The sequence below is a fragment of the Hippopotamus amphibius genome, chromosome 9, assembly GCF_030028045.1.
Source record: "Hippopotamus amphibius kiboko isolate mHipAmp2 chromosome 9, mHipAmp2.hap2, whole genome shotgun sequence".
In the NCBI taxonomy this organism is placed as follows: Eukaryota; Metazoa; Chordata; class Mammalia; order Artiodactyla; family Hippopotamidae; genus Hippopotamus; species Hippopotamus amphibius.
In genome coordinates this window covers 15,551,182-15,563,511 of record NC_080194.1, presented here as the reverse complement: position 1 = coordinate 15,563,511, position 12,330 = coordinate 15,551,182, and the positions used below count along the sequence as shown (strand labels likewise).

Below are 12,330 nucleotides of genomic sequence, written 5' to 3'. Positions count from 1 at the left end.
GAGTCACAATCCACTTTTTCTAAATATATGAGTTAACAGCTCTCTCCCCGCTCAGATGGCAATTACTTTTCTTTTTAAATTTTTTTTTGATTGAAGTATAGTTGGTTTACAATGTTGTGCCAATCTCTGCTGTATGACAACGTGACTCAGTTATACACATATACACAGTTTTTGATATTCTTTTCCATTATGGCTTAACACAGAGATGGCAATTACTTTTGCGAAACTTGTGACAGGATGGAAATCCTTAATATCAGGAGTGAAACTAAGTCACAATCGACATTTTGTAAATGCATAAGTTAATAGCTTTCTCCCTGGTCAGATGGCAATTACTTTTTAAAAAAACATTTTTTTTTTGATTGAAGTATAGTTGATTTACAATGTTGTGCCAATCTCTGCTGTATAGCAAAGTGACTCGGTTATACACACACAGACATTCTTTTTTATATTCTTTTTCATTATGGTTTATCACAGAGACAGCAATTACTTTTGAGAAACCTGTGACAGGATGGAAATCCTTAGTATCAAGGTTCTTATTTTGATTTCTGTTTTTAAATGAGAACTACTTGCAATATCAGTAAATCAGAACTTAATATTCCCTCCAGGAAAGTTATAGGAAAAGCATGGAAATCAAAGTTAAATCAGTTCACATTATTTTGGAGTTGGAGTATCTACTGGGTTACTAAGCAGATGTCCACCTAATGTGTGAATCTCAGGATGGAAAATCCTTATTTCTGACAGGAGAAAAGTAGCAGCTCTAGCATAAACTGCTCCCGCCCCAATTTGCTTCCAGTCAAATTCTTAATAATGAAAGAAGCTAAAAATTATACAAGATATTAAAATAATCAAGCATGCCCGCAAATATATATGTTCTTTGACGAATCTAATTTTGGTGACTATTGAAGTGAGTGGCATCAGAGAGAAAGTGGGGCAGACCTTACTGCCCCTGTTTTACAAATACAGAAGGGATTTGTCATGCAATCAGCGGAGACTGAACTAAGGCTAGAACCCACCCCATCTGACTCCTAGTGCAACAGTCTTTGTGTGAAAGTGGGCAAAAGTATAAAGTATATTGGAAACACCAACCCTGCTACATCAGTACTAGCTAACACTTATCCAGTGCTTACTCTCTGCCAGGAAGCCTTCTGCATGTTCTGCATGCATTAAATCACTTATAACAACCACGAGAGAGAAGTCATACTGCTACTGCCCACGTTAGAGATAAGAAAACAGGGGCATGGAGATATTCAGAAAAATGCCCAAGGTCCCAAGGCTGAATAAGTGGTAGAAATAGGGAAATCTGTTCTCCCTGCATAGAAATGCTAACATAGGCACTCCTAAATCAATGTTCAGATTACAGCTGTTCTGGGAATATTAATATTAATAAAATCTCTTTACAGTGAGATTCAAACTGTGGATGCCTCCAAAATATATGATGAAATTGCAATTTCCTTTTCATCAACCTCTGTAGTCTTGGTCAAATGACAAAGTACCAACAATTCCTATGAGTGAGATAAATTCGATTTAAAGATCTCCCTCATTGTAAAAAGACAGGAAATGGTTCAAACTGTCTAGAAATCCCAGCGAAGTGTGTGTAAAAACAACTTCAGGGTAACGTTTTAGAAGACTAATGCTGCCTGCTTTCTTGACTTTACCTGTTTATCCAGTATTAAAATAAAACATTTTTGAATGAGATCAGTGCAGTTCAGACATAAACTTTGAAGTTTGCACCACCACCAAAACCAAATTATGCCCCATCACTTCACATACTTGAACTACTACGTTTTGTTACTTCTTGAGATGCTGCAAGATCTGCGTTGGAATCCAAAATCACCCCCTCCTGCACCACAGCCATAATCTGGTTCAGCTAAACCCTATCCTAAACAGATCTGAATCAGCTCAGATAACGGAGAAAGTCTGCTGTCATCACGCCAACAATCACCAATCCAGGGAATCTCTGAAGGTCTTGTCTGTTCAGAAATGGCCTTACATGTTCTGGGCTCTGAAGATTTTTCAAAAATCATCTTAAATTATTGAAAAAATCATCTTAACTCCATGTGGAGCTTCTCTGCCAATCAGAGGTCATTCCTCGACTACTGCATGGTCATTAAGAAGTGAGCCGTGAAGTTGAAAAAGCTCTGTCTCTCCTGCCCTTTACCCAGAAATGCTAATACTGACACCCTACATTACCCCGGGATCAGCTTTCAGATTATCGTTTGGTAGGACTAATTTCTGTTGTTTTGTTAGCTTGCCCTTTACCATCTTCTCACATATAAAAAGAACTAATTGACTTGCATTCATAAAGCTGGATATAAACACTGCAGATTATAACCACCAATTACCACACCACTACCACCACCACCTCAGGCCTACCGTGTACCCTGCAGCCAGACTCAAATTAGGATGCCACCACTTAGAATCCGTGTGATTCCTGAGCAGTTACTTAACCTTTCTGTGCCCGAGTTTTCTTACCTGCCAAGTGAGAATCACAACAGTGCCTATCTCTTAAAGGTAGTTTGAAGAAAATGAGACAATAGATATAAAGGACTTCGTGCCTGACATTTGGTAAGTACTCAAGAGTTCACAATCATGGTCAGGTTGATTTTAAATAGAAATATACTTCCTCTATCCACTCATCAGTCCTTCTGGATATCAACTAGTAAAGCTAGAAAAAAAAAATTACAGGAACTATCTCGACTTTCTATTTTTCAGAGGACAATCCAAACTGTTGAGTAGGGTGGCCAGTCTGAATTCACTTTCCCAGCCTTTTCACGCAACTCCTAGGGCCGGACTGGGATACTTCTCCAGGTTGACTGAGTGAAGGTTAGTTTTTCTGCTCTAAATACACATAGAGCTCTCAAAAAGTAAGAAAGCAAATAAATAGAAATACAAGACTCCTCTGATATTGATCTTCTGATCTAACACTCCCATTTTAAAGATGAAAAAACTCACTCTAGAGGCTGACTTGCTCAAGTGCGCGTAAATACCTCGTGGCAGAGCTAAGGTCTGAAAAAATGGTAATTATTATTCTCAACAAACCACCAGGCCATCTTCTCAATCCATTGCAGACATCACCTAATTTAATCCTCAAAAGAATCCTCTAAAGTAGGTATTATTTTCACTATCTTAGAGATGCAGAAACTGAGGTTCATCCTCTATGAATTAACTTCTTCAAAACCAGACAACTGACAACTGATGTAGCCAAGATCAAAATGCTTCCTTGTCTGGTCCCAAAGAATACGCACATGCTTCAAGTTTTCTACAGCTGAGAACGTCAATACCGAGAATTCTAGAACTGAGCTCTCAACCTGTAACTTCCAAACTGTCTGTGCTTCAGTCTTGTCTGGGGAGCTTTGAAAATACAGGTCACTGGGCTCCACCTTAGGAAGGAGAATCAGAGTCTCAGGGGTAGATGGCTTCAAAATCTGGATTTCTTCAGAGCAGGTCAGGTGATTCAGGTGTAGCAGGATTTGAGGAACTCTAATCTAAGCAATATATTTCATGAGTGCTTCCAACATAAAACAAGAAGGAAATGAGTCACCTAAGGCTGATGGAATGTTCACAGTGGCTGAATCTGTGTGAAGGGTAACACGGTGACCCTCTCCCAAATCCTTCTGTGTCCCACAGACACACACGCAGCCCCGGTCACACAAACAGACACATGTCTACCAAAGCCCTACTCCCAGTGATCTTGCTTAAAGAAATCTGCAATACAATGAAAACAACAAGCATCCTGTTTTGCAGCAGTGCCAAAATATGTGTTATGTTGGATATACAGCAAAAAGGTTTCTTTCCACCTTTATCCTTTTGGTTTAAGGCGCCTAAGCCAGCACCATGCCTTCTCAGTGCAGAGCTAAAAGACGGAGGGAAAGACTGTTGGGATGAACACTTACCAAGGTGCACCGTATATCCTGAATCCCTTCACTGTTACCTCCGAGTCTTGTAAGTAAATACTGTTTGTCAGGAGGGACTGAACGTTGTCAAAGTCCTCTGGTTTCAATTTGGACACAGAGGGGAAACGGTAGTAGTCCTGTTTAACAAGGTCTGCCATGAATTCCTTATCAAATGTCAGTTCATGATTCCCAGCAATCACTATTTTATATTCATACGGCAGGTTTCCTGAAATAAGAAAAGAAGAGCACCAATTAGCACGTTCATTTCCCATCACGAAGTACAACAGCCGAGACTGTGTGATGAGCAGACAGTATCCCCAAATGAAACAGTGCACACATTCCTTTATATTTCCATGGGAACCACAATTTATGACGACTCCTTTATGCTAACAAAAAAGACAATAAACGGGAGATAGGAAGCTGCTCAGAACATAAAAAGCTCCTAAGGAGACATTAAGTTTGCTAGCTCCATTTCCCTCTTCTGTCTGCTACAGATTCACGGTGATGACTTCAGTCTGTGATGAATCCATCCTTTATAATTATCAGCAAAAAGTACTTTAATCACGAGCCTTTAAAAAAGGTCTGGACTTGGTTTCGATCCTTAAAAAAGAAGCCGACCAACTATTCTTAACAACTTAGACAACTGCTAGGTTTCTAGAATAACGTTCATACAAAAGACATGGCGTAGCCAAGCATTTCACAACCTACATAAATGAAAGGAACTACACAGTACAATTTCATACGGCAAGTTAAAGTTTACCTTTTGGCTTGTGAATAAAAGAACATTAATAACGGCCCCCTGATTGGAAGGCTAACTTTCCTCCCGTTGGGATGGGAGAAGAAACTGTAAAGCTTAACCCCCTTTTAATATTTATGGTATGGAAATGTGAGTTCTCCGTGTGTGCTTTTTATGCAAAAGTTTCCCGATCAAAATGAGATAATTCTGGGAAGAAGAATGAAAGCTATAAAGGAAAACCCAAACACCAGACTTCTGCATAGATTTATAATGTTTGAATAAAGTACAGATCATACATATTAATAACTCACCGTGATGCTATAAGAACCAAAATCCGAAGGGAGACAGTGCCGGGCAGCTGTCCCTATCCTGAAATTAATGCCCTTTTCTCTTCTTTGTCATTACCCATCCCTCAAACTTCACCACTGGGCAGCTGCTCATTTTATTTTATTTCATTTTGTTTTGAGGAGGAAAAGGGTGGGATGACAGTGCCTATAATTCCAGCTTCCTGAGACTCCTGGGTCCAATGCAAAATTAATGTTTCCTGCTATTCCAGGAAGAACGAAAGTTCCCACTGGCAGGAAACGGGATATAGTTGTTGTAAGAATTGGTTCTTCCCAGCAAACCAGAGTCAATGATTCAATTAATGAAGCTTATAGTGGGGGAGAGAATTATATTTTTGGGAGAGGGAAGGGTAAGTTTTGTCATAGGTCCACTTGGATTTCATCAATGCAAATTGTAAACGGCACTAAAATTGTATATATAACATGTGGGCTAATAAGGAGACTTAGGAGAAAGGTAAACGCTGTCAGAAAATAACACAGGCAGAAAGATGAAACGAGAAACACTGTGGCCAAGCATCAGTGGATATCCGTGACTACTAGCCCACAATGCTGTGTGATATGCCTTTGGCCTCAGTTATTTGCAAGGCTGCAGTGAACAGCTCACAGAAAATACAAAGCCTCTCTTAAAGGCATGCAGAGTTTATAATCTGCACTAGCATAAGGCAGTAAGACTCTGATGTATGTTGCAAGCTACTTGGATACAATGATGATATTTTGCACAATCCCCTGCACTTAAAATACAGATGAAAGACATACTAAGGAGCCTGCAAATTCCCAGCACTGCACATGCTGGAAATTTCTGAGATGCCCCACAACTTCAACATCATGGCTCTGTGACCCCATTGGCCTGATACTGCATCCCCAGACTCACCTGTGCTCCCAAGGCTGGACCGGGCTGAAACGTTTCCCTGGACAGTAACCTGCTCCAAGGCAGGTCCTACCCGTGTGAATCTTTGAGCAACTCTATTTGTACTAGTCATGCTTTAGCTGCCAGTTCTCCTTTAATCATTCATGATGATGGACTCACTGTAAACCCTGTCTTCACGCACCACTGCTCTTGCAAGAGGCCTAGGCTTCTCGCTTTTCCTATTTTAGAGCTCTGGTTCAGAGATGGAATGGGTGAGATTGGGAAACAAGGCAAAGGAAGCAAATTTCTCCCCTTCAGATCAGTTAAGGAAAAAAAGAAAAAGTAAAACGGCTGCAACGTAAATCTTCCTCAGGAAGACAGCCTCTTCAGTGTCTTTTAAATCAAATTTTGGAGACTCAGCATAAAGAAGTAGCCGCCAAAATGAACAGCCGCAGAAAATCGTGATGATATTTACACAATGCCAACAGACTCATCTCTTTCTGAGAATCCAATAGTAGTTTCCAACTTCCATCCTCTGTTACCTATGTTATGAGATTGTCTGACATATTTTGATTTTTGCTGAAATGACCTTTCATCTATAATCTGCCAACCTTTGTGTTTTATATGAAAAGTGTAAGCAGGGCAGCTGACAAATCTCCTGTTACTTGATGGCATTTTCCTTTTTTTCCAGACTTGATTAATTTGGAAGGCTCTGTAGTCAAGCTCCAACTTCCTGGTATTCAAATAGCATTATTTTAAAACTGTCAGACAAAGAGGTGCCTGCCTTTACCCATTTTATTCAGATCAGGCCATCGAAGCTGACCTGACTGAATAAAAAACCAAGGCCATATGCAGTTATTTTAATGTGGAAAAATTCTTGCTTTAAATGACCTAAAGAATTCTACCAACTAACCACTTCTATCTTTTCCAAGGCATGGTGTATATTCCACTGGTAAGATACAAGATTATTTTAGGTGGAATGGAGATGAACTTCTGATAAAATGTCAAGTAGTTTTGTATGTTCTAAAAATGCATATTTGGAAAAATATAACGACTCAAGTCATGACATATGGCTTCATTTTTCTATTTCTCACTTCTGTTTTCATTTTTCTGTTTTTTTGTATATAAAATAAGAGGTGATTTAAAGAAAACTATTGAGCAAATAACAATACGGATAATTCACAGATATGGCAAAGTGATGACTAGCAAGTGAATGAATGAAATTTGGGAAACGAGCCCATCAATCAGTTCAGTTTAGACCTACAGATCATAAGTAAGATGATAAGCTCTTGGAGGCAGCAATTAAGTCTTATCCAAATCTGTATCTCCTACTGTATCTGTATCACCTCACTGTATCACATAAATAGATGATCACTTAAAAACTAAAGGATCATGGACATCAGCTGGGTCTTCACTGCTACTTCACAATTTTAATTATCCTGTGCTCTTGCCACCATGTATTCCCTAAGCAATCATCACAAAACTTTTCCAGGTTCCTTTTGACTCCTCACTTGGCATATAATATGCCCTCACCTCAAGACAGACTCTCTTCATTTCCTTCTCTTCACTTTCCCATCACTCTGTTTACATCTTCTCATCTTTCTAATAATTGGCCTCTTACTCCATTTCCTGCCACCGGCACTTTAATTTTTCAGATATCTCTCTATGATATTTTGGGTCTTTTTATTTCTCCTCCTTAGTAAGTTTATGTTTACTCACCCCAAGAAAATAAAAGCAAGCAGCTCTTCACACACACATGCACACACAGCCTTCAAAAGCAATCCTAAACCATCCCTAACCTTACTTCTTCTTTGAGATGCTTCCTCATTTTACTTCTAAACTTCTGGAAAGAGGATTCTGGAAGCATGCAGCTGGTAGGCCAAATTTAGCCCACAGATGTATCAGAGTGGGCCCTCAACTATGTTTTATTTTATTTTATTAGTTGAACTAACATTTAGAAACGGGGAAATATCACATAAAAAATTCAGGGTTTCTGGTTTCTTTTGGAAGATTAAAAAATCAGGCAATACTGACCTCAATCTGCCTCAGACTTCCTCCCTCCCTGTTACTTCTCATACCTGAAATTCATCCGATAATTCAGATAGGATAACACACTTATCACGATTGCCTGATGGGCTACCCTACTATTACAATCAGCAACTTTGACATAAATGGGGACTCAGAATTTACCCAATGCAATCTGCTTTTGTTTCTGTGCTGAATGTCAATAAGAACCCCCTAAAAACCAAAGCCACAGCTTCTTCTCCATCCTCATCTCCATGGATCACACCACACTGACATCCCTGTCTGACAAAGTATCTCTTCCTGCATTAGCGATGCTGGACTCTGCCTTCTCGTCCCCCATCTCCGGTATTTCCTCTCCTCTCTTCTTCCTCAGCTCCCTTTGCCTCCCATCTCATTCTCAGCTGACTCACTACACTCTCCCTCTTCATCTTTACTTCTATGAATATTATTTGATATTTTTTTACTGCATGTGTCTCATTTCTATTCCTTGCAATTAAATTTTTTAATTTTTAAATTTTATTACAAATTAAACTGTGGAGGCAGCAAGGGGCTAAGAGTGGGGGCTCTGCAGGCTTTGCCATGTGTGTTGGCTGTATGACTTCGGACAGACCCCTTACGTTCTCTATGGTGCATTAGCAAAACAGGGATAATAGCTGCACCCACCTCATAAATTGTATTCAAGATAAAATGAGATAAAGCTTCTAAAGCACATGTGTGGTATGGAGTGATCAGTGCACGTTATTATCTTACTCCATTTTTTAGTTTTTCCCTCTGCATGTGACTTTCCTCCTAGACTGTGAGGTCTCTGAAGGCATGGATTGTGGCTTGTGGTTCCTTGTTTGACCCAAAGTACCCAGTTCAATACCTTCTCAAATGGCAGGCACACACTGCTGAACAAGTGAAGGAATGAAAGAACTACGGGACTCACCAGGAGCTTCCTAAAAAAAACCTCCAGGAATGGGCTTGTCATCTTGAGCTATAAGACAAGGTTTAAACCACTACTATCCTCTAAGTTTAAGCCCTCCTGAATTGCTAGTTCAATTAAAAACAAACACACACAGTTGGTGGCCAATTCTAATACATCTAATTTGGCCTACCAGCTGCAAGCTTCTGGAATCCTCTTTCCAGAACTTTAGAAGTGAAATGAAGAAGCATCTCAAATCCAGTCTAGCCAAATATTTTCCAACACATTTTTTTAGTTTCTTAACTGCAGTTTCTTCAAATATAAATGGGGGGGAAATAATAATACTAAGGCTTAATGCACATTAAAAAATACACTGCAAGTAAAAATTTGCACAGTTTTGAACACTTCATCATCACTCAATAGATATTAGCTGTGTTATAATAATTATTATAATGATTGCCCTTTTCAGTTGCCAACCAAGAAAATATTAGTTTATCCACAAACTGGATCACTCCCTGGTCACACTGCACAATGTCACTGTCTTCAAAGAAAAGCACCTGAAGATGAAAAAGAAAACTTCCATTTTCCAAAGGCAGAAACTGGCATGGTCCAATGAATCCTTCAAGTTAACAAAAACATTACTAGGGTCATTAAGATGTCTAGATCTAGAGGTGATGGTGGGTGGACCTATGAGGCCCCTTCAACCTGTACACAGTGTGAACCTAGCTGCCTCTGTCAAGATGTTTCTAATCTTAAAAATGTGTGCCCTCAACACACCACTTCTTTCCTCCTTCTACTGTCCAGTTACCCATCTCTTCCAACATTTACTGATTGTCAAAAAAAGGGCCAGGATCCGCCCCTCATTCGCAAATGAATGGTATAACCTGTGATAGGTAACACCCAGATTCTACGTCTCTCAAGAGTGACTACTCATTTGGAATACCCCTAATATCATCATAGAATCAGGTGAAGGTACTCTTCTATGAGTGTATAGAGAAAAACAGAAAAACTAAGCTCTTCAGCTATGAACATGTCTGATAAAACTGGAACAACTTTCAAGCAGACACACAGCGGATTGTGTCAAGGTCAGCCTTCCTTCCTTCCCAAACTCTAGACATTTAATGTGTCACTTAAAGTGGCTCCCATGAATCACAGCACAGGAACCTAGAAGGATCCTCAGAGCAGCCTGAGTGATTTGAAAGTTGTGCTCTGTAACCCTCCCCGGGGCTGGAGCAGGGCAACGTGAAGAAAGAGACAAGGACGGAGGGGAGAGGCCTGCTCCTGTGTTCACCATGGCAGCACTGCTTTCCTTTATTTTACGATTTGGGGAAAGATTCGATTTGACCAAACTTATCCCTGACTTAAAAATATTAAAAAGAAAAATCACTGATGTATCCAATTCCATTTTACTAATGAAGACAGTGAGTGCCAGAGAGTTGCAGTGACTTGCTCAGCAAAGTCACTGGTCAAGGTGCTGGGAAAAGTGGGACAAGAAAAGCTCTTTGCTTTCCCTGCTAGTATTCTGTCAGGTGAGCTCAAATGTTTAACAGCCTCATGGAGTTTGGCTTACGAGCTACTTCTCACGTGAGTCCTCCTCATTCTACTCCTCCATTTATGGTGATCTTTTCTCTAGATTTGGGCAACTTACGGTCCTTTCGTTTGTATCATGAAATAGAGCTCCCCATTCTACATAACTCTCTGCCGACGTCATGAATTTCTCCTTTAGGGGATGTGAAGCCGTGTCAGCCTCACACTATGACAACACACACGCTGGCCCGATTTAGGCATTCCTCAAATGCCACTATAGCTGTGGGTGTAATTTCTAAACCCACGAGCTCCCAGAAGAATTGGGAAGCTGACCCAAGGAAGGGATGGTCACAGACTTGAAAAGAAGGTAAAAAGCTTCTCTGCCCATAGTCATGCAGAGTTCCAGAATTTAAAAACTTGTTGACTATATTATGAGAAATAAGATGAACCTTTGACAGGCGCATATAAGTCCAACGTAATAAACCAAAATGTCTACAGGGACCAGAGAAGTAAAACAAAAATGTGAACTGAACTAGACAGAAATAAGAGAGAGTGGTGAGGACCTGGGCATGTGTGCATCAGATTTTAAAATAAACATGGGTGGCATCCCTGGTGGCACAGCGGTTGAGAATCTACCTGCCAATGGCAGGGGGCATGGGTTCAATCCCTGGTCCACGAAGATCCCACATGACGCAGAGCAACTGAGCCCGTGCACCACCACTACTGAGCCTGTGCTCTAGAACCTGAGAGCCACAACTACTCAAGCCCGCGTGCCTAGAGCCCATGCTTTGCAACAAGAGAAGCCACTGCAATGTGAAGCCTGCGCACTGCAATTAAGAGTAGCCCCCACTCGCCATGACTAGAGAAAGCCTGAGCGCAGCAAGGAAGACCCAACACAGCCAAATAAAATAAAATAAAATAAAATAAAGCATATAAACATATATAAACACTGCTCTGGCCAAACAAGATTCCTTACTAGCTTGCCCCGCCCCCACCAATAAAAGTTAATGTCCCTCAACATTATCACACAACTGCAATCTATTTTTTTAAAGTATTATAGAATGTATTCCTCTTGAAAACTCAAGTTCAGGTCAGATCAAAATCCAAGGTCATTCCACAATACCTTCTCTTCTTGGGACTCTGCCTGCCACCTACTAGGAGTTGGCTCCCGCCCTGTACTCTTCGCTCTTCATGAATGGGGAGTATGGGCAACCAAAATGGCCATCAGGTTGTGACTTAACACCAAATACTACCTTTCCCATGTCCAATTTTTATCAGGGATCGGATAAGCAAGGTTAACTGACTGCCATCTCCTATTTATTTCTGCTAAAACCCAGGGGGAGAAAGTCCAGAGTGCAACAGACGTCTTCTTTGTGAAGGAGAGCATCCCAAAGCAAACATGGCTTGCTGGGGTTCCTGGGTAAAGAAAAACCTACTTATACAAAGGTGACAAATTAATTTGAAGATCTCTAATCTCTATGTGCACTCCCCTCCATATTCCTAAATTCTAGACTCTGAAAATATATGAGGAAATCAAAAATGTTTTTGGCATATCACCCACATTAAATACAGCTACTATTAGCAAGAAGAAAACAACACATAGATAAGTCAAAAGAACCTGCAATGGCTCCCAGATGCCCAGGAAGATACAGCTCACAAGGCACAACCTTCACGCTCACCTTCCCTTGCCAGTGTGCTAGAAAAAATGAACTTTCTGAGATGAAGAAGAACAAAACAGATAATACGTGAACCTATTATCGTGGGACTCTTTCTACACAAAAGAGATATACTGCAACTCAATCACATTTCTGAAACCGTTGGTCTGCGTGGGCCACTGCAGATGTTCCCTAATGCCAGTGTTATAAGGGGACCTTGTTATATCCCCAACGTGGATAAAAGAAGGCATTTTTTTCTGTTTAAAATTATTATAATATTTTTAATACCATGACTCCAGCTGAGAGGAAAATGTTCAAGCTCTTGAAGGTTCTCTATTCCACTGAGGACTAAATAAGAATAACTTGGGCTTGAAAACTGGCCAAGCAAAAAATTTTGCA

At 40.3% G+C, this 12,330-nt stretch overlaps 1 protein-coding gene across 2 annotated transcripts in view; it reads right to left on the bottom strand.

Annotated features, from left to right (window-relative positions):
* Positions 1-12,330, bottom strand: part of MPPED2 (metallophosphoesterase domain containing 2) — a 180,451-nt gene that overhangs the window by 85,361 nt on the left and 82,760 nt on the right. For both annotated transcript variants that reach the window (XM_057749214.1, XM_057749216.1), the window contains exon 4: positions 3,894-4,119. In XM_057749214.1, coding sequence (XP_057605197.1) covers positions 3,894-4,119 — 226 coding nt within the window. The remainder of the gene's footprint in view (positions 1-3,893; positions 4,120-12,330) is intronic.